The following is a 22,267-nucleotide window of genomic DNA, read 5'->3' on the forward strand; positions in this document are numbered from 1 at the left end:
CAATATTTCATTTTTTTGTCAGAGTACTTGCTTTATGACCAAATACTTTCCCAGCAGCCTCAGTTTGACTTTGTGTTTAAAGCGAATTACCAAATGTTAGCATGATAATACACTAAGCTAAGACAGTGCAGATTAAACATTATACCTGCTAACCATCAGCATGTTAGCATGTCATGATGAGCATGCTAGCATGCTGTGTTTAGCGTTTCTCCTCAAAGCACCACTGTATCTAATTGCCTCATAGAGCCATTAGTGTTCTCCTAAGTTTGAATCTTTATCTACCAGAGTGGATTTTGTAAGATAAGGTTTTCTTTCCACTCTATACTATGTAGTTTGTGTTCACATTAACATGTTTTTTTGTTAGCTGCACAGTTTAATTAACCCATAGCCCTCATTAGTTTGTTGTATGTGCAAGTATGTGTGAGGAGACAAAAATGTACTGTAGTGTCCTAAATGCAATGCGCACTTGTTGATCCAGGTGAGGCAATAAATCTTGACTTTTCTTGTGTCACAGCTGTGACATCAGAGCCCCTACTGGCATCCAAACACAACAACTGGGCCTTAATGTAGATTCTTTAGAAACCACTGAGAGCAGCTGGGGGCAAACCAGTGTCTGCCAGTCTTGCTGCATCCACGGCAACCAAGTAAACACAGCAGCAAACTGTCAGGTTAAACTTAAGCCTCAGCCCGGGTGATGTTTCAGTGTCACCAGAAAGCTAACCTTGCATGCTGGCAGATGCCAAATGTGTACTTCTGTTGGCATAAATCTGTTTGATTCCCTTTGACCCTTGTCATTTCTTTTTTGTATGTTTTCAGTGGTGAAACTTTATCAGCCACGTGTCAGACTGCAGATTGCTGAAATAATCAGGACAGGGAGATAGACTTGAATAAGATGCAAATATGGGCAGCACAGAATCAAAGTATCAAAAGAAGGTCCTCAATGTTCAGAAACAATCTATCAAATAGTCATAATCAATGTGTAGAAAAATGTTAGATAAGGAAAATCAGCAAATGCACAGTAAGTAGCCTATGGTATGGACACATCAATTGCATGATTGGTCACAGGTTGTTATTTTAGCTTCACTGGGGGACACCTCAATGTGTAGTGCTGTTTTAAATTGAATTGATTTTCAAAGAGTAAATGATATCTATTTATTTATTTATTTATTGGTATCACTTTTTGATAAATTATTTATTAGAAAATATAACAGTTTTTGCTATTCTGCACCAGGAGGTGGCTGCACAAGTCTGATATTCCATTATATTTTGATTACTTTTCTGTATCTTGATGATACAGATACTTTTTAATGTCTTTAATGAAAGGCCCACCTGTTCTGGGGAGTCACATTTGATATGGACAGCAGTAAAAGTGTTTCATTCAAACATAACTAGACCTTAAACTGATGCAAATAGACACAAACATATTCAGTAGCTTGCATTTTGAATTTATTGCAAACATATGTAGGCTTGTCAGTCTACATTACACTCATTCATCATGTTCATTACTTTCAAGCTTGTAAGTGATAACACAGCACTTACTTCTCCTTTCAAAGTATCTCTCCGCTGTCATCCTGACCTCTGTCTTTTTCTGGGGCAGCCACGTAACACAGTTGACATTATGCATAAAACATATACAGTGCCATTATTTGACTTTTGACTTTTTTCACGACCATTAGGCATTTCATTCAAAAACAATAGACGCCCTTTTTCTTTGAACATTCACATTTGCACTTATCTCAAACCATCTCACCTTCAGCTGACACTCTTTCTTTATACAAAAGCAAGCATTGATACAGTCAGTTTATCATATTTAACCTCAAAGTCAGCAGGTTTGTTGAGGGACATCTTGAAGAATGTTTTTCAATAAATGATATTATCTATGTAACATTGCATTTTTGGGCAAAATTCACCAGAACAATTACAGTTATTTAAATTTACAATTAACAAGTCCACATAGTGCTCCTGCTATCACCAATCAATGTTTACAGCCATTCATTGCTGTCAGTGTTGGTGACCAAATAATGACGATCCAAGTGCATTAAGTACATAATTATTCACAGATAAAAGTGATACAAGAGACTGAAAATATGCATGTAGGATAAAATGGTATTTATGAGCATCATGTTTGTGACAACATTAGAATAGTAGTTTTACTGGAGCATACAAACTGAAGTAGAGTTGTGATTTATATTATTCTTCACAGGGTTTAAAAATGATAGGTAGACTAAATAATCTATGTGCTAATATAAATAATCTGAAATTAAGATAGAAATGGATCTGTGTTTTATTACGTGCGTCCTTTGCACAACTTGCTGGTCAAACACACACTTGCCCCATTTTCACCAGAACCAAAGAGAAAAAGGAAAAGCTGTGGGGAGATTTCACTTCTGGTGAGTAATGTTTTGGGGCTCTTGAACCATAACACTTCATATTTTAATATTCTATAGCAGGAGGTAGCATATTACAGCTCATAATTTGGACCTATCAGTAGTTACTAAGTTTCTCAGTAACTAGTTTGATATTTAATATTTAGATGCTAAACATTTTTTTCCAAAAATGTCTGAAAAGTAATTTCTTTTCAACAGATTTTGAAATTTTTAAATAAATAATTGTTTTACTCGCTCTGCTCTCAAATGCCTCAAGGGCAAATTACCTTAAAATTATGAATTAAAATGCTAATTTTAAGAAATACAATGTGTCGTGAATTACATGTACAAATTTTATCTTACATTTCACCTCAAAATGCATTAAATGATGCAACATCAAGTTGCTCTAAAGAGCAAACCATGTCCAATATACTGCACAGTCAAAAACAAATCTTCCAAATCACTGCATGAATTCACATCATTTATAATGAAATCAACTCATAGGGCAATTTACATAAAGTCTAAATCATCATAAAGAGGCACAATAACACATATTTTACAGAATGAAGGTACATAGACTGACCAGCAGCTCCAAATACCTTTAATATTGTGTTTAGTTTTGAAACATGCTAAAACAGCAGCCTATTATCTGCATAACTTCTACATAAGATGCTGGTATTACTGAGCCAGGTAAAGCACAACGACCCATGGTGCCTCACTGCATATCCAAAAGGAAACAAGAGACAGGACAGAGAAAAGTGAATAACACTAGAACTTCACTACACAAAAGGCAGTAATGAACCAATCCAAGTCTGGATGTGATCAGTTAATATAGAATTTTTATGCAAGCTTCAATTAATACACATTTAAGCAGAAAAAAGGGTGTTTTAACAAGAGAAACTGACACTGCTGCGTTGTAAAGAGTAAAGACACACCCAACACATGTATTGTCTGCTCCTGTCTACTGTGAAGTAACATGACTCCTTGTTGTATGCTCACAAAATCCCGAAATGCTGTGCATAACTTACAGCCACAGACACAGACACATTCAGATGCACACGCAACTCCCATCTCATTACACAAAAGTGTAAAATAAACGCTGATAGAGGAAGTTATCCCCTAAACATCCCAGCTGGTACTGACTCATTAGGCCCAACACTACTTAGGAAACACTGACCTAAGTACACTGTTGAACCAGAGTCCCAGCTCTGCTTCATCTGAGCAACACTCTTGTGAGTGTTTCTCTTTTCTTCTCAATATAACAGTCAAGGTGCGTGCTTTCAAAATATAAAAATACACCACGACATACAGCACATCAGTTATGCAGGTATTAGCAGCATTTTGTGACTCATGACATGCAGGATGTATATACTTCAAGTAGAACATGAGACTTATGGAAAATATGGAAAAGATGTTGTGAAGGTGGACAAATAGTGTTGGAGGGTAGTAATACGATATACAGCAATGTCAATATTTTTAATTACTGTAAATTGGGACAGCTCTGAAACATATTATTTAAAAATACATACTGTAATTTTAATTTCTCTTCTGACAGAGCTTACTGAAGAAATGGATGAGGTGAATTAACATTACCTCATCATCTGTGAATCTGTGAGTTTTTGAAATTCAGTGCATACAAATGGTCCTTATGAATCTGTGTATAATATAGGTTTTATTTGTTGTAAGTTATTACCTCATTGTGTGAGTTAAAGCAAGACTATGTAACTTTTGCTGAACAGCGGCCATTTTGGCAATAAGTGATAATTACAAGGCTCCTTAAAGACATTAGCAATCTGACTCTGAGCCATAGATTTATCATGAGAATTACATATTGGACTCCAAGCTGCTAGCCATTCTTTCAGTGAAAGCTGCTAATCCAGTGCATACTGTGGGAAAAAAGGCTTCTCTCTTTTTGATTTGTATCTGCATTGTGAAGCCCATAACACATGAACATAATCATTTCTTTCTCTTACTGTGCGGGCCCACCCCATATAGACCTTTAAAACAGCTTCTTTTGGCTCTCTGAAAGTTTTACAAAAGTGATGCCTGCATGGGTTAAACATTTATAATACAAAGATGAATTGACTCCTTTTGTTTAGACTTTGTGGTGCCCTGTTAATTGTTTTACAGATATCCACCCATCCATTCGTTTTCCTTCATTTATCTGCATCCAGGTCACTGTTTCATCATGCTAAGCAAGGTAGCCCGTACATCCTTCTCCCTAGCTATGTTCTCCAGCCCCTCCTATTGGGATCCCAAAGCATTTCCAGTCAAAATGGGATATGTAATCCCTCCAGCATGTTCTGGGTCCGCCTTGTGGTCTCCTCCCAAGTGGATGTGCTAGAATACCTCCAAAGGGAGGTGTCCAAATGAGATGCCAAAACCTCGTCAAGTGATGCATTTCGACACAAAGGAGCATCTGTTCAACTCCAACTCAGCCTTATTGAACATTTGAGCTCCTCGGGAGACCAGCCACCCTGGAAAGGAAACTAACCTCAGCAGCTTGTGTCTGTGATCTTATTCTTTCTGTATTATCCAAACCTAATGACTATAGATGAGGGTTGGAGCAGAGGTCAACTGGTAAATCTTCGCCTTCAGGCTCAGCTGCCTCTTCACCACAACAGTCTGGTACAGTGTCCACATTACTGCTGACAAAGCACCAATCCACCTGTCAATCTCATGCTCTCTACACCACAAGATACTTGGAGGCAGTGATTCACTCATAGCCCGAGGTCAGCAATCTACCATTACATTACAGATTACCTTGTTCTCATACTTGGAAGTGCTGACCCTTCTTCCTGCCCTTCATACTTGACCGCAAACTGTCCCAGTAAACACTGGTAGTCACAGTGTGATGAAGCCAGCAGAACCACATCATCCATAAAAAAACAGAAGTAATCCTGAGGCCACCATACCGGACACTCACCATACCTTGGTTGCACCTTGAGATTCTGTCCGTGAAAATCACAAACATAACTGGTGACAAGGCACTACCCTGGTGGAGCTCAACGCCCACTAAGAATGCACTTGACCTCCTGCTGAGAATGCAAACATAGCTTTTACTTTGGTTATACAAGGATCGATTGGCTTCCAGTACCCCAAACTCCTGCACTATCCAACAGAAGTCATAAGCCTTCTCCAAGTCCACAAAACAGTTGATGGGCTGTGACCTCTCCGCTGTTCACTGTTCCACAACCAGGATGGAATCCGCGTTACTCCTCTTGAATCCTAGGTCGGTCAATTGAATAAAGTCTCTTGTCCAGAACCTGAAATGAGCTTTCTCAAGGAGGCTAAGGGTGTCACCCCTGATAATTGAATCACACCCTTTGGTCCACTTTTTTAAAAGTTGAAACCACCACCAAGGTCTTTCAGTCCACAGGCACTGTCCCCAACCTCCACAGAACACTGAGGAAGCATGCTGACCAAACCAATGCCACAATGTCCAAAGACCTCCACATCTCAGGGTGAATCTCATTCATCTGGCTTTTGCAGAGCTTTTGGACTACCTCGGTGACCTCCACTAGAGAAATGGACTTGGTTACCCCAAACCCTCCAGTTCCACCTCCTCTATGGAGGACATGTCAGTCAGGTTCAGGAGTTCCTCAAAGTTTTCCTTCCACTGTCCAACAACATTCTTAGTCCAGGGGCCTCATTTGTAACTGTTGTGTTGCACAAAACGGGGCCTGAAAGATACGTATGTCATTTCCCACGAAAAAGTTGAGATTTATAAAAATAAACTTGATGGGAGAATATGCGCACCTGTACGGAAACTCTGACCCATGCATACGAACATTTTGGAGACAGGTGAAATTGGCAACGCAGATGGTGAAGTGGTGAATTGAAGCTTTGTATAATGATTCCTCTCACACATTTAATTTCACTTAATACCAAATGTTAATTGTAGATCCGCTTTATCATAAACATTCAAGCCAGCAATGTTACTTCTGCTTGTGCTAGTGAGTCATAACTATTCCATGAGCACCTTTCAACTTTGACGCAAGCCAACTCAAATGATAACCAATTACATCTGTAATTTATTGTTGAACTATCACTGAAACATTGAGCTCAATGCGGTCTTACCATCACATTCCCAACCCCCGGAGTGCAGAGGAGAGGGCTGTATGTTGCTCACACTCCTGGCCAGTTGTGGAGCAGCACAACGCTGCTGACATGCCATGATGATGCCAGAATGTGGCAAGTGGCAAGATTCAGGAAAGTCTGACTTGCCTTTCCCCGATATTAAGCGTAAATATATTGATCCTCACCTCAATCACGTTAACTAAGTGATTAAATTATCATCATCTGTTATAGAAATCCAAGATGACGTCAAATAACTGTAAAGAATTGCAGAACGGAGCACTGATAGCTTTCTAATAATATCTTCTAATACTGTGCATAAATCACCAAGTACGATTTTAGTTTTCATATAATGTTTTATGTGTAAAATCGCAGCAGTGAACACGTGACTGTGTTGTCAGGCACACAGAGTGCACTGAAGACACTGCAGTGGCTGCCACACACATTTTGCCTTCTCCAGTCACCTCATCTCACATCTTCACCATCTGCACTCATACATGGATTGTGTAAATTAGAGAAACACCTGTATGGATTTTTTTTTTCTGGATTTTGGAGTAAATATAAATGGATGCAGTGTTTATTGTATTTTAGATGTTGAGTGCGTGGTCTCATCAGTCATGCATGTGTCTATATACAGTAGATGCTTAACAAACACCAGGAGGTGAGCTTCGGTGTCCCTGTGCCTCCACTAGTCCATACCCTGACAGTGTGCAGCAATGTGCCTCTTGGCACCTCCATGTCTGACCACTTTGTTCAATTTCACGAATTGTTTTGTTTGTTGCACCGACTGCATTATCAGCTGTTGCAGCCATCAGCCTCTCAAACTTTCTTCTGTTTTTAGTACTGCTGCCAGCCTGGGAGCCAGACAAATCTGCGAGCTCATGTTTTATTTGCTCTGGCAGATACATCTGGCCACCCTCCAGTTCAGACAGATTTCCAGTCGATCTGGCCCCGGTCGGGCCAATCACAACCATTTATCTAATATGGGGTGGGTTTGATACGCTGACTGTACAGAGGAGCATCACCGGTCCAGATCTGAAAGGTCACACATCGCACGTTTTTTTTTGCTCTGATTGGTTGTATGTCTTTTGGTCTGAAAGAGTAATTCGCAAATATGCCTGGCTATACTGCTGCTGTTCTCCACAGGAACAGCATGTTTATCAATATTCATGAGGGTTTTTGCATTGACATTGACATTGATTGCATTTATGGTTAATTGTGGGAGTGAAAGGGGTGGGATATGAGGTTCTTCCTCGTGTGCACATTTTGAAGTTAATTGTGATTTATAAAGGGAAAAATATGTGCATTTGTGCATGCACAAAGTTTTATAAATCCAATTATTATTTGGCGCACGCTATTTTTGGCTTTTTGTGTGCATGTACACTTTTGGTTTGGATCTTACAAACTGTTTTATAAATGAAGCCCCTGGTCAGCAGTCCTCCTTTGAGTTTTGCTTCCACAACCACAGAAGCTGCAGTCCCTCTGGCCTCCTGATACCTTTCTGCTGCTTCAGGAGTCCCCTGGGCCAAGCAAGCCTGAAAGGACTCCTTTTCCAGCTTGAAGGCCTCCTTCACTGCTGGTGTACACCAGTGCATTCTTTAATTGCCGCATATGACAAGCACAGAAACCTTCTGGCCACAACTCCAAGCAGTTGTTTCTGCAATGGAGGCCTTGAACATGTTCACATGGATTCCATGTCCCCATCCTCCCTCGGGATGCTGGAAAAAATCTTCTATTTCTTTTGTAATCATGTTTGTTGGAATACTCTTCTTTGGGGGGATTTTTTTTTTTTGCTGCTGTACCACGTTTGGCCAATGAGATAAACTGGCTGCAAGCCCAACTCGCTGTGATGTATCTAAGAGTAGCGGGACCAGAAGCAGGAACGCAACAGTAGCACATGTAGATGATAGTCATAATGTCAGTAAACTGACTCTATCAAGTCATTTACACACTAAGATCTATCTGAAGTTTACTAACATTAGCTAACATGGTCATACCAGAACAAGAAAGGTTGTAGCAGCAAAGTGTATTGTGGATAACTGAGGGTTGTGTTATCTCTTTCAGAAGTTACATAGTTTTGCTTTAAATGTATGATAAAATGTATGATAAAATTAAATTCATATTAATAAAACAAGTCATTGCCAATAATGACTTACACAGAACTCTTAATAGAAAACCTGCCTTGTTTCCTTTTGAATAGAGTTGCAGTGAAACAGCATTTCAACAGAGATCAAGACAGCAGCTGAATTGAAAGCATTACAAAGCAGATTCATAAAGCAACACTGTGACTTTAGAATTAATAAGGTTCTATCTCACATTTTTGTCAAAAATTAGTTATTCACATGAAACTATTCTTTGCAAGTTACTGACATTTGGTGTAGGTTTATTTTTTGATTTCTGCATTATTGGCCCTTAAAATCTGAAGAAAGGGTTCTATCTCAAAAAACAATCTCAAACTTTGTGCTATAAGGTTCCATCTGCAAAGCACCAATCAGTGCTGGGAATGTAGACAGGAGGACCAATCAGGTTCCACCTCTTTACCATGTGACCTCACTGCTCTGTGACTGTGGTTAAAGGAGCTGAAAAGATCATGAAATGTTGCTCAATCTTAATTTTTGAAACCTCTAAATTGATTATTTTTTCAAAAATAATTATGTATTACACTAATACAAAAACCAACTGAGCTGAAAGTCAGTTTTTAGTCTTTTTTAATTTTTACTTTTATCTAGCATGATAGTCAGCTGGTTTGCTGAGTTTAATTACCCAGTTAGCACACTTGCTATCAATTATTAATGGTATTATTAGTGACTTAAATTAATCTGACTACTAATAAAAGCCAAAATGTTAATATGTAAGAATATGAGATAATTTCAGGCTGCTAGTTGCTGATGCTAATGCTAATGCTGCCTGTTGCTAACTGGGTTTGTGTGTCTTTAACATTATAACTTGAGCCCTGCAGCAGACAGTGATGACAGAGGAACATTCAGAGCTCAGACACTGACAGAGATCCCAGTCTGTCAAGAAAGAAGCAAAAAAAGTAACTTTGGGAGCACAAACAGACAAGAAGAGTTATGAAAGGGAGAGCAGCAAAAATCCAACAAAACAAAGCAGAGCAAGGAAAGAAAATATCAGCAAATTTAAAAATGTTTTTTCTAATTGTCTTGAATTTTGTTGGTGGAAAAACTTTATGAACTGTATTATCAGTTAAAGTGTAGTTATGTCTAAATTTAAAACATGCAGGTGAATTGTTGTCTGTGCCCAATTATCTTAAATCATAACTCCCTTCAGTTCATACATTGATCGTGTGTATTAAAACAAAATAAGACTAATCTGTTTACTTTTTTCATCAAAATTACAGCTTTCTGTGAAGCCTAAGCAGATAGAAGTTTATAATCCCACATGAAAAGTGAGTTCTCAGAGTTAGAAGGTTCTATCTGAAAATCACCTGAACATAAAAACCCCATTTAAAAATGTGATAGGATTTTGACATCATATGTTTAGACAGTGTTGTGCAAGTTCACACTTCACAAGAGCTAGCTCAAAGTTCAGATCACACAGATTAGTTCACATTCATTTCTTCCGTTTTTTTTTAAACAAACTGCTTCGAGCTATTCTTTTTCAATAGAACCTCCTCCTGCTCATCCATCCCCAGCCCCAATCACTACCACTGCCTACTTCCCAATCTAAATGAATTACTGTATACTACTATAGAATCACAGACAGAGATTACTTTTAAAAGCCAAGAAAAACCAATGTGAATATATGTTTTACCAGTTAAACAATGTGTCATATTATGCAGAAAGTCAAAAAAGAGGTGCAGTAAAGGTATACTGTAGATGCAATGGAAATTTTATTTAGCCTGCATGAACCAAATTATGCAGCAGTTCAAGAACAAAAAAATAGATTCATATGCTTCCAAGCGAGCCACCACTGGCTTCATTACAGTCGTGAGCTGAAAGATGCGCTATGATTTCAGTTCTGCAGAACACACAATTTAGAGAAAGCAATAATGGCAAAAAAGACCAGGCTCTTGTTTTTTCATTCTCGGAGGGCAAAATTTGCATGAAAATGTGACATTTTTCCATTTGGACTCTGTACGGATTTATTCATAAAACTCCTTCAAATATTCACATGAACTGGCTTCAGCAGTACTGGTACTGTAGCTGCGTCTGAATTGCCAGTTGCACTAGCCATGCCGGGTGCCATAAATCCCCGGGTGCCGTACAACACAGTGCGTGCGTGAGCGTCGTTAACTCCCACAAGAGTTAATGATGCTCATGCTCACGTTCACGTTCATTAGTTGCAAACGGATATGTTTAGTTCACCATTCACCAAAAACATCAATCAACACGCTCTTTTAGCGCATTCATGCACAACACTGTATTTAGAGAACATTAAGGGTGTCTGTTATTTTGACAAATAAACTAGAACTCTACTGTATATCAGTTTTGCTAACTAGGATGTCAAACTTTGAACCTCAATCACTCAAAACCACTCGGAATGCAGATAGAACCTCATAATTCTAAGGCGTCGACATGGCAGAGCATCAGCCAGCGGACGTGGCTATATGCGTTTACCCTACAAAGTGCTGCAATGCATACAAAATACAGTAATGTCTGCTGCAAGGGTAAACAACACAACAGAATGGGGGAGAAGTTGTTGATGGTGGAAGTTGTCCGGGGGAGTAGATCACAGGGTGGGGTGATGGGGATGAAAACTGCACTTACAGTGGATGAAGGCAGATTCCTCAGTGGGGATTTCTAGAAGTGAAAAAGACGAAATGAAAAATGAGAAATAAAAGTGTTCAACAAAGATGAATGCCATACACACAAAATGAGATTTTAAGCAACTGTTATAAGCCATTGACTTTTCAGGCTGCAGTTCCTGGTTCTGAACCAGCTGACCAGATTCAGTCAGATCACTACCGGGGGCACGCTACTTGATTTGTTTACGTAGGAGTGCTGGAGGTCGGCACCGCTCTCCACCTCCTTCTCCCTGTTTAGGAAAAAGCAGAGGGGGAGGGGGCTATAAAAAGTTGACCCCATCTCAGCCCCGCAGACTCGCTTCCAAGCTGGAGCAGCAGCAGCATCTGATCTCTCCGAGCAGCTGTCCTCTCCCTGCATCAGCACAACAAATACTTTACATTGCCTGACCTTTTCCTCCTGCATCACTATCCCAGCCATGCCCCTGCGTCCCTCCGCCCCAAACACCCCCGCTGCCACCAACACCATCAGCTACACACACGTACACACACACACACACACACACACACACACACACACACACACACACACACACACATCCTGTGTTCCCCTTCACACCACTACTCAACCCCATGCTAGGCCCCTGCCTGCCACGCACCCAGCTGACATGTATCCCTCATGCTCATGGAGTTGTATTATTACTCTGACACATTAGCTGAGAATGGACTGTGACTGGTTGTAAGTGTGTATCTAGTGTATGAGAAAGATTAAATTAATTTAAGAACTTTATAGACAAATTTTATAGACAACTCTATATGAAAGTGGATGTTACAGAATAAAGAGAGATGGAATCAAATGAGAGGATAGAAATCTGACAAAAATCAGCAGATTTACACTGATTTTCGAGTAGTTTCACAGGTTTTCAAGTGTGGCTGCTAGTTAACAAAATCACTCAATGTCTTAAAAGAATAATTTCAGTGATGAGAGTTTGATTTAAAAATTAATAAAGTGTGAATACAAGTGAATACATTTGTAAACCTGACATTGAAAACTGGAAAATAACACTTAGTTTTCCTTGTGACAGCAAAGAGTTAAGAGGTGATAGCTAAAGAGAAAAGAATAAACCAAATTCTGGTTTCAAAATTTGTGCGAGTTCCACTTCACTTGACGTTCTGAGTTAGTATTAAAGTTCCTACACACGAATCCATGTGAGCCATGACGTGGTCCATCCACACTGGTGATGTAACATTTTTGCCTGCAAAGACTTTTCAGGACTGTGTGGATATATACATAATTTAATTAACTTAAATAGTTAACAAAGTGTAGGCAGAAAAATCTACACTTAAATATTTCTTGTTAGTATATGGAGTTTAGTGATGTCATGTTATCCCCAGTATACAGCCCAACTTCAACCTGAGCAGAGGTCTCATCAGTCACAAGTGAAGCACTGGTGTGGCTCTGCAGGGCATTTGAATATGTACCTTTAAAACAGCACTTTTCATGCAAATAATGCATGTTTTTTATAGTGATAAATATAACGTCTGTTAGACTGGTTCCGCTTTCACAGCATGCTAGAGTTATGGAAAAAACAACAAGATTAAGCATTAGAATGCTAGAATAATTGCTTCATGCTCAAGCTTACACTCACAAAGCGCAACTAATCTGACAAAGTGCATCTTAGACCAAGAAAACATGAGCTAAGTGTAAAAACATAGAGCTGAGCTTGACAAGCTTAGTCTAAGATGTCCTAAAATGGCCACTGTACGTTATATTTACTGAGGTTTTGAGATCGCTGCCACTGACACTTACGTATGCCACCAAACAAAAGCAAAGAAGCTGAATTGCATTTGACTTGTGGTCCCCAAAGCCAGCGGCGGAGAGCAAGTAAACATACCAAGGTAAATGTACAATTCTGAAGTACTTCTACTTTCATTTTAGCAGGAGGTAATTCTTTACTTCACAATATGTGTTCAACAACTAGCCTATAATTACTAGTTATCTTCAAAGACATATAAATTTATGAAGCATTATTATCAGTTAAACTATCCAATTGTATAGTAGTCAACAAGCTGCAATATTATAATGCTGCTTACACATTATTGTGTTAGTAATAGTAATAATGTCAATCTTTTTAAAGGGGATAATCCACCTAGTGAGTACTTATACTTTATATTTTACTGATAATTCATACTTTATGCATACCTTTGCATATGTAAAATTTTAAATGCAGGATTCGTAAAGAAGTACTTTTATATTGTTGTATTAGGACTTGTATTTAAGTAATGGATCTACTGTAAATACTTCTTTCACCACTGCTTAAAGTATTTAAAATTCATCTGAAAAACACAATAGCGGCGTCACTTTTCAAAAACAATTACCCAGGATGGTCCACAGGTTTCACTTTGGACAGATTTACTATTTCTAGTTTTGTTCTGTACACGACTTTGTTCTTTGAAAGAGGTGTTGATATTTAGCTTCTTTTTCATTAGGAATCTCATTGTTTTATTTGATTATTTTGGTGTGAATGCATAGTTAAGTAGTCTAAAATCATCAACCTGTATGTAGTACAGGAAGGACTGCTCCAACTCATTCAGCAGGGAGAAAGTTTCATGAAATGTCACGAACAAGGAACGAACACATTAATGAACTGTAATGTTATCCGAGTAATTAAAGCATTTATAACACTGATTAAGAATAACTCGATGGAAGGTGTCACTGACTGGACACCTTCCATCGAGAAATAGTTTCCTGTGACACTTTCCAACCCTGAGAATAAACCATGTAAACAAACTCGTCTCACACTATCAAAATAGCCCGACGATGTGTAATGCAGAGAAAAGGGAACTCAACCGACTCGCTCCAGGACTGTGGCTGAAAATCCAATCTCCCAGCAATCCCAGCCAGAGCTCAGTGGAGTTGGGTTACCTGTCATGAAGCTACTGCATGTCTATTAACACTGACATGCCAGTGCTAAGGCAGCCAAGCTGGACTGCTGCTTTAGCAACATTTATGACACAAAAATGATGTAAAAAGTCGTGTAGGTCCCATCAAGACCTCCACACAGGTTCACATGTCTCTCTGTACATGTTATGCAACTGTACCCAGAGACCACATGCTTTAGCAACAATATCCTCAATATTTAACTGTGTAAATGATGCCTGACGTCCACTGGGAACATAAACTATTAATTTCAAGGAAAGTGACAAACACTCCTTTTTCACAGCAGACATTCTGACTTGTCACTGTAGCAAAAGTTCAGAATAGTATCAAGGTTTGTGCTCTTGAACTCAGGCTTTTCAAAAGGTAGTGTCAGGTATATGTAGTCAAAAACAAACACAAACAAATAAAAGAGTAGAAGATGCTGTTGTGTGCTGACGATGGTCATTTGACTGAAATGTTCACTTTTTGCACATGAAATAAATTTGTTCTTTTGCATCTCAAGAGCCTCTTCTGCTCTTCAGTGTATGGGTAATCTTTTTACGAAATGTTCTTTTGCATCTCAAGAGCCTCCTCTACTCCTCAGTGTGCGGGTAATGTTTTTATGAAATGGGACTATGGTAGGAAAAGCACAGATGTATCTAATAACATTAACGATAGCTCTGTTCTCTTCATGTCCCAATAAGACCACAATACCAGGAAGCTGAAATTGAACAATAATTTTATTATTTACCTCTGTGCTTTTGCTACTGAGTCAAAATGTCTTCCTTAACAAAAGCCTATTACATTTATTCTTAATCGTGTAATTGTAAATTATTTTTTCATGTATATCCAGTATATCCTTTGGCCCCCTTTTTTTTTTTTAGATAATCCAAAGACTTTGCATTTCATCATTTCGTTTATCTGAATTACTCTAAATGAACAAATTTGAAGATACATGTATATTTGGAGAGACGAGAATAAGAATAACAACTAACTAACTAACCCTAACCTTAACCCTGTCCAGGCCAGAAAAACAATTTATTGATAAACAATAAAAAATAATTAAAAAAAAATGTGTGTGTATGTTTTCATTAAAGTTTAGGTACTGAATATCATATTAAGATACTGAATTGGCGCTTAAATAACAATTATATTTTCATGGTGATACACAGAAAAATAAAGGAAGAAGACATATCTTCAAATAAAGTTACTTATTTCTGCTTGAGTAACATTTAAGTCTTTTCACTCCACCAGTGTTTCACAATAAGTCAGACAATTAAATTGAACTAAACTGAACTGCAAACCTTATTTGTGCATTTGAATGCATCTTGAATTTTGAATGGATGGATAGTTTTAGTTATCTGCTTTTAATAGTGTGTATGCAAATGTTGAACAGATGAAAGCACATTCACACAAATTCACAGACACACTTTATCTGGTGTAATTAAAGTGTAGGTTCACAATTTTTCAATTTTTGAAAATACATTTTTGCACAGATTGAGGCCTAAGGATTTTGTCTTCTATAATTTACACTGGAAGCACATTAAAATGAGATCTTTTCATGGCCAGTTTGAACAGGATGAATGATTACAGTATGCAAAAACTGTTTCATGCATGGGAACTCACGGGAATGTGCGTATAGTTTTAAGACAGACTTGAAAAAATGAACCTATCCTTTCATCAGGTTAGACGGGGGTTTGGGGAGGGCTGGGCTGCCACTCTGACTGAGCATGTGAAAAATGTATCAACTTACATGTATAATGAGATGTTTTCTTGGTCACCGATGCTCCACTACAAAGCTCATTGTTGTTCCATCAAAGGAAGGAGGGGCGATGATTCTTGGACCTTGTTGTGTTGTGATGCTGATAACTGGCTTCCTGTCAGTGCTCGCTGCACTTCCTCTGGCGCTCACATGTCCCAAACTCACAGGTAGCTGCAGTGGAGCCTCTCCTGTTGCGCTGTAATAAACGCTCTCGCCGCCTGTTGCGTTACTTTCATGCTTAGTGCTTCTGGCGTTTTTCACCTTTTCCCCACCTGCATCCTCAGAGTGACATGCTGACTGTGGCAACACCGCCTGAGCTGGCAGAGTCGGTGAGGGGATGAACCCTGGGTAGATCATGTATGTGGGGGCGTATGCTCCTGGGTTCAGTGCCACTGGGGACAAAGGGAGAGGCACAGGGGTGACAGGTGCTGCAGGTGAATGGGGCATGGGTACATCCACATAATGGCCTGTCTCGGGGTCAAACAGTCGCTTTGTGGTTGGCTGTATCGGAGTGTCCACCAGGTAATAATGTCCTGTAGTTGGGTCCAAAAGCATCTTGCGCTGTGATGTTGAAATTGTCTCTCCAGTTGAAGGTGTGGGTGACACAGTAGTGACAGTGGGAGAAAAACACAACACCTGCTGTGTTTGTGAGCCTGCTGTTGCTGCTGCTGCTGGGTGGTGGTACACGGTTGAAGCTGGGTACTCCATGATTAATGGAGACTTCTTGCTGTCACCTGTGTGTGTTTGGCTACTGTTTGAATTCGCCTCCTTGGAAACCGGCTCTCGATTCAGTAGTTTGATTTCATTCGTGTACCCCAGCCCGGGCATGGTTAAATAGTTCTCAGAGTCCAAGCTGCCCTGTGTGACTGTGGGATTAGTGGGGCTGATTTTGACCTTTCTCTGCTCCACCTGCCCGTGTTTCTGGGGCTCTATTTTCACTGACAGGGGAGCCACCGGTGTCTTGGAGCTTTTCATAGTCGCTGATGTTTGCAGCACAGAGCTTTGAGGAACAGGGTTACTAACTGAAGTTATGCATACACGTGCCTTATTACCATTGCCAAAATGAAGGACACTTTTGTTACTGAATGTTTTACTTTGCTGTGTTTTAAACGTGTCATCGTTATATGGAACGTGTATGATATTCAGAGACCTTTTAACTTCTTGTGATTTGCCTGTCTCTGTGGCATTTATCAAAGACTGAGGGATCCTGTCAGTGTGTGTGTCGGGCTCTGTTAGTCTCCCTGCTGTTGCCTCCAGCTCCTCTGCTCCCTGCTCCTCACGGGCAATAAGTGAAAGCACATGGCTGTCGGTGATGGGTTGTGGAGCTTGAGTTTTGCGCTTCCATTCATTTCTGTCAAAAACATAAAGCTGCTCCATTGTTTTTACTGCAGCTTTAAGTTTCTCTAACGCCGCCTGTTTTGGTATTTTAGGCTCATTTCTCCTTTCAGCTGTCTCACCTGAAAACTTTTCCTGCCTCTGTTTTGTCACTTTGCTGTCAGTATTCGTTTGAATTTCTGATTGGTCAGGATTTAGCTGCTTGGCTACAACAGTTGGCACCCTGTTAGTTGTGCAATGTGAAGGTGTATTTTCACTTTGAGGTGTTTCAGACGGGACATCTCCCTCTGTCTGTTTCTGTGATGCCTCGTTTATCTCTGGTTTGACATTTGTTTTTACAGAGTGGCATTTAATCACAATAGGAGATGGTAATGAATGCTTTACAGGCTCCTTTTTGGCCTTCTCATCAAGTTTATCCCCTGCTGCTGAAGGCCCAGTGGAACTATTATCCAAAGAAACAAAGCGATATGAACTTTTTACTAATTTACGCACATCTCTGACATGATATATTGGAGTTTGAAACTTGCATTTGGTGTCTCTTATGTCTCTAACAGTAAAGTTTGGGATCTTATCTGACGCAGACAAAATGTGACATTTGGTTTCACCTGCTGCTCTAAATGTGTTAACAGTGTTGTAACTTATTTTAGGCGTTAACAGGTTAGCAATATTCAGTGTGCACCCTTTATTTTCTTTCACACTTCTCAGGCATATTTTTATCTCAGGTGTTTTCCCACCCTGCTCGTTTTCTTCTTTGCCTACTATGTTTCCATTATTGCCCGTTTTGAACACTTTCTCACATTTCTGTGGGCCAGCAGGCATGCCTGTGGCAGGTGTATTTCTTGACAAGTCTTGTGTAAATTCCTTCTCCTTTGAAAGAAGCTGGCAGCTTGGAACAAAAAGGAGTTTTGTTAGCATGCTGCTGGTATCTAATTCATCCTTTGCAGTGGTTTCCTTTGTATCGCTTACAGCTGTGGAGACTTCAGCCTCCTTTACAAGATCTAGCTCATCCTCTTTCCATGAATTAAATGCACTACTTTGACTGTGGCTGAGCTGTGCTTTTGGAGGATCACAAGATTCCTTCTTCTCATATTGTCCCTTTTCTGAATCATCCGGCGCTTTGTTGCTTTTCTGCTCCTCTGCAGGCTCACAGGAACTAGCCCGGCTGCCCTCCAAATATTCATCATCAGCAGAATTCACAGTGAATCCTGAGCCTGATTCTGAGGTTTGCCTTTGCAAGCCTCTTCCCACACTCCTGTCTTTCATCGGGTATCTGTCGCAAACTTCACCCCTCTCCATTTTGCGCTCCTGTTCAAATTGCATCTTTTTGGAAATCACATTTTTCAGTAGACTTGATGCAAAACTTGCTCTTTTCTGTGTATCCCCCGTGTTGTCTGTGTGATGATATTGCATCTTACACCCTGACCTGGCCAACACGGCCCCAGTAACCTCACCGGACCGTGCGTTCTTGGAGGACTTTGGACGCTTCGCTCCTTCAGGTGCAACATTACAGCGGAAATTCAGCGTGACTCCGCGCTGCTTTGGATGAACAGGATCTTTCAGTTCAATCTTTTTGCTAGATGATGAAGCTTGTTGAGAATTTGTTCTCTTATTCGGCGCGTACGTTTTAGTTTGTGATGCTTTCGAGCTGGCGATGGTCTTACCATGCCTCTTACTGTCCACAGTCTTATTCATTTCCAATGTTGCGCTGGAAGTCTTGTGCGCAATTACGCTTCGCTCTTTTCCCCGCGATATGTTTCCATAATTCCAGTCCACATAGGCTGACCACTTGTTTAGCCCATATTCCGACATAGAGGACTCACTGGAGGTGCTAAGATTAATGGCATCAAAGTATGGACATGCCAAGCTCCGGAAAGACTTGGCGGTTAAATTACGCACCTCTTTATCGGCGTCATCCAGCTCACTGATGGAGCTGGACGCTCCACTGGAATACTCATTAATATCTTTCCGCCTTAGTTTGGTTGCAAGGTGCTGACGGCCCGGAGCAGGGATGAAATACTGGGCTCTGTCGCACAAGGGCCCCGCTCTGGCGCCAGAGCTCACAAAGGAGAAGTGGCTCCCGTCCCCAAAGTGTTTTGTGTATCCACACGTGCTGTTGTCAAAGATATTGCCAGGTTCGTTCACTGCCCTGGAGGAGGTTTTTATTGATAAATGAATTTTCCCCGCACCGGCGTCTCCGCTTTCGTTTTTACATACGCTTTCATCTGAGCTGGCGCCTTTGTCCGAGTCACAAAGATCACTCTCCTCCTGCTCAGTGCTGACAACTGCTCCACCAAGATTAGACTGCAGTTTCGCTTGGCTCCTGCCCTCCAGTATCAAAGTCCCCTCCTGTGTTTCATCGCTTTCAAACGAGGCATAATCCACAAAGGAATAAACCAAGTTATCGTCTTCAAAATCCCAACAGGTCCCACGCCCCAGGTCGTAATCTACGTCGTGGTCGAGCTCGGTCAGCTGGATTTCGTGCGTTGTGATATAGTGAGATTCGTCTTCCAAGGTGTCGGAGCCGCAGTGGTCGGACAGCACCGCGCTGGCACCGTCATCCGACTCCGTTTTGCTGTTCAGATACATGTCCGTGTACTGGAGCTCATCACTCTCACTGCACACATGTTCACTGCAGTCACTCGCGTCGAGCTCGGCCTGCTGGCGCTGCTTCTCATTCTCTGAGTCCGGATCAGTGTTGGGAAGTTTGGTCAGAGTTTCCAAGAGAGACTCACCCGAAAGAGGGCCGCAGCCGGTGGCCCGCTTGTCCTCTGATTGCTCTTCAACAAAGTCCTCTGAAATGATTTTACCCTCCGTGCCATGCTCCCCCTGCCTCGCACTGTCGCATTTGATAACTGACAGCTGGTTTCCCTCGCCAGTGAAAGTGACTTTCACTGTTTTTGTGCCGTCCGGTTTCATGTCCAGATCCACATAGTTGGACTCGTCGCTTTTAGTCTCGGCGTGTCCCTTACTGTCCGTGTTGTCCTTATGCTTGTCCTCTCGGAGCAGCTTCCTGTGAAGTCCGGTGTCATCTCGGTAAGTGAGAGTTTCCTCCGCTGCTTCCATTTAGTCCGGTCTTACCGTCAGGTGGTCCTCGTTTACGATGTTATCCTGACACTGGACGGAAAACTCTGCAGGCTGGAGAGACGGGAGGACGGAGAGAGAGAGAGAGAGGAGGGAGAGTGAGTGAGAGAGGGAGGGAGAGAGAGGGAGGGAGGTTATAGATATGGGGTGGGGGTGGGGGGGAGTCCCGAGGAAAATCCCATGATGATTTCTCTCTAATGTGAGTCTCAGTCTCTCCAAATTTTACAAAGTAAAAAAGTCTTTGTAACGCTGTGCTACAAGAAGCACGTGGTCCTATGAAACTAACCTCCAAAAAGTCGAGATTCAGCACCTTTCTTGGAAGAACAGCTCCTCTCCATGAGTCCAATAAAATGGCTTACATTATACATACACTCATAAGTAGTGGTGGATAGAAAGCTATAATATCCTCATTAAGTAGAATTAGCAGTTATTTTACTTAAAATGTTTAAATTTTACAATCTACTTGAGCAAACGTTAAAAAAGTGGTACAATTAAAATGTGATCAGAGCAAAAGTTACTCAATATTATCAATGTAAAAATGCAGAAAGTGCAGAATGTAAAACCAGATGATTGCTAATACTGACAATACTTAGCCTATACTCTTTCAGTGAAGATGTACTCAGACTAGAATTGAAATTATTAGTTGATCAGTCAATTAATCGATAGACAGACAATGAATCATTTGGATGGTCGATTAATCATTTTAGTCATTTTTTACATAAAAATGTCAAACATTTCCTTGCTCTAGCTTCTTAAATGTGAATCTATTTTATAGCCTACTTTACTTTGTCATACATAGTGACCTGGATATGTTTGGGCTTTGGGAAATTGGCATTTTTCACTATTTTCTGACATTTAATAGATAAACCAACTAAACAATAAATCTTGAAAGTAAATTAATCAATAATGAAAATAACTGTTTGTTGCAGTCCAAATTCGGACCATTTATTAAGGTACAAGTATCAATACATTAATGTAAAAATACAAGTAAAAGTCCTGGATTCAAATAGTGCTATTAGCAACATTTACTATTGAAAGTAAACTTACTCACAAAAAGCCTCTGTGACTAATCAATCATTAAATATAACATTAATAGATTTCTAATACTAATGCATTTAACTGCTGGTTGAGGTGGAGATATAGTTTTAATTGCTGTATAAAGTTCGGTAGTTTGGTCTTCCCAACCAAGAGGTCTGGTACCTTTCTAAGGGTCACAAAATAAATCTGAGAGGTTGTGAGATGATTAATGGGGCCTCAAACTATTATTTAAATAAAACCATCTGAGAAGTTTAGAGGGGAAATGTCAAAATACTCATAAACATCTGAAATGTAACAAGGAGCCCCAACCAGACACTTGTTTTGTAAGGGGTCACAGCCCAAAAAGGCTGGGATCCAGTAGTTTAATCTTTAAGAATGCACTGTATTTTATAAACTTGTTATATACTGTATGTTTTAATGTAAAATCTTAATCTGAAAGTAATAACTGTCAGATAAATGTAGTGGAGTAAAAAGTGAAATATGTCCCTCAGAAATATAGTAGAGTAGAAGTTTAAAGTGGAAATGCCTAAGTACAAGTAACTCAAAATTGTACTTAACTATAGAACTTGAGTAAATTCTACCTCTGTACTCTGTAAGTACATTATTTGAAATGTGTGAAACTCTCCACAACTAGACAGCTGAAAAATATTGATGAAATAACGGCACATATGATATTGGCACTGATAATATTTGCGGATATGAGAATGCCATCAGTGCTCTGCCCTCTCATTGAAACAGCTGCCTACCCTTTATGGAGAAAAATACTCAACAGCAGCTGGTGACAGTCAGTGAAAAGAATTTACTATAAGTTCATCCATTCATCTGCAGATGTAGAATGAGAACGACTTTTCTGTTGAGAGTTAATTCCAACTTTGCACCCTGAACTGCTAGTTCAAAGGCTGGACAATAGTAAATGGAGGTTATGTGTGTTTGATAATGATGTTTGCTCTTTCGCGCATAATAATGATCCAGTTATTAAAGCTATG

At 40.1% G+C, this 22,267-nt stretch overlaps 1 protein-coding gene across 1 annotated transcript; it reads right to left on the reverse strand.

The window, feature by feature from the left end:
• Nucleotides 1-1,429: 1,429 nt before the first annotated feature.
• Nucleotides 1,430-20,334, reverse strand: LOC122979486 (uncharacterized protein C4orf54-like). Its single transcript, XM_044346975.1, has 2 exons — nucleotides 15,819-20,334; nucleotides 1,430-11,203 (listed from the first exon to the last, which is right to left on the reverse strand). The coding sequence occupies exon 1, from the start codon at nucleotides 20,223-20,225 to the stop codon at nucleotides 15,843-15,845; it is 4,383 nt and encodes a 1,460-aa protein (XP_044202910.1). The 5' UTR covers nucleotides 20,226-20,334; the 3' UTR covers nucleotides 1,430-11,203; nucleotides 15,819-15,842.
• Nucleotides 20,335-22,267: the final 1,933 nt, after the last annotated feature.

The sequence above is a fragment of the Thunnus albacares genome, chromosome 3 (assembly GCF_914725855.1).
Source record: "Thunnus albacares chromosome 3, fThuAlb1.1, whole genome shotgun sequence".
NCBI lineage: Eukaryota > Metazoa > Chordata > Actinopteri > Scombriformes > Scombridae > Thunnus > Thunnus albacares.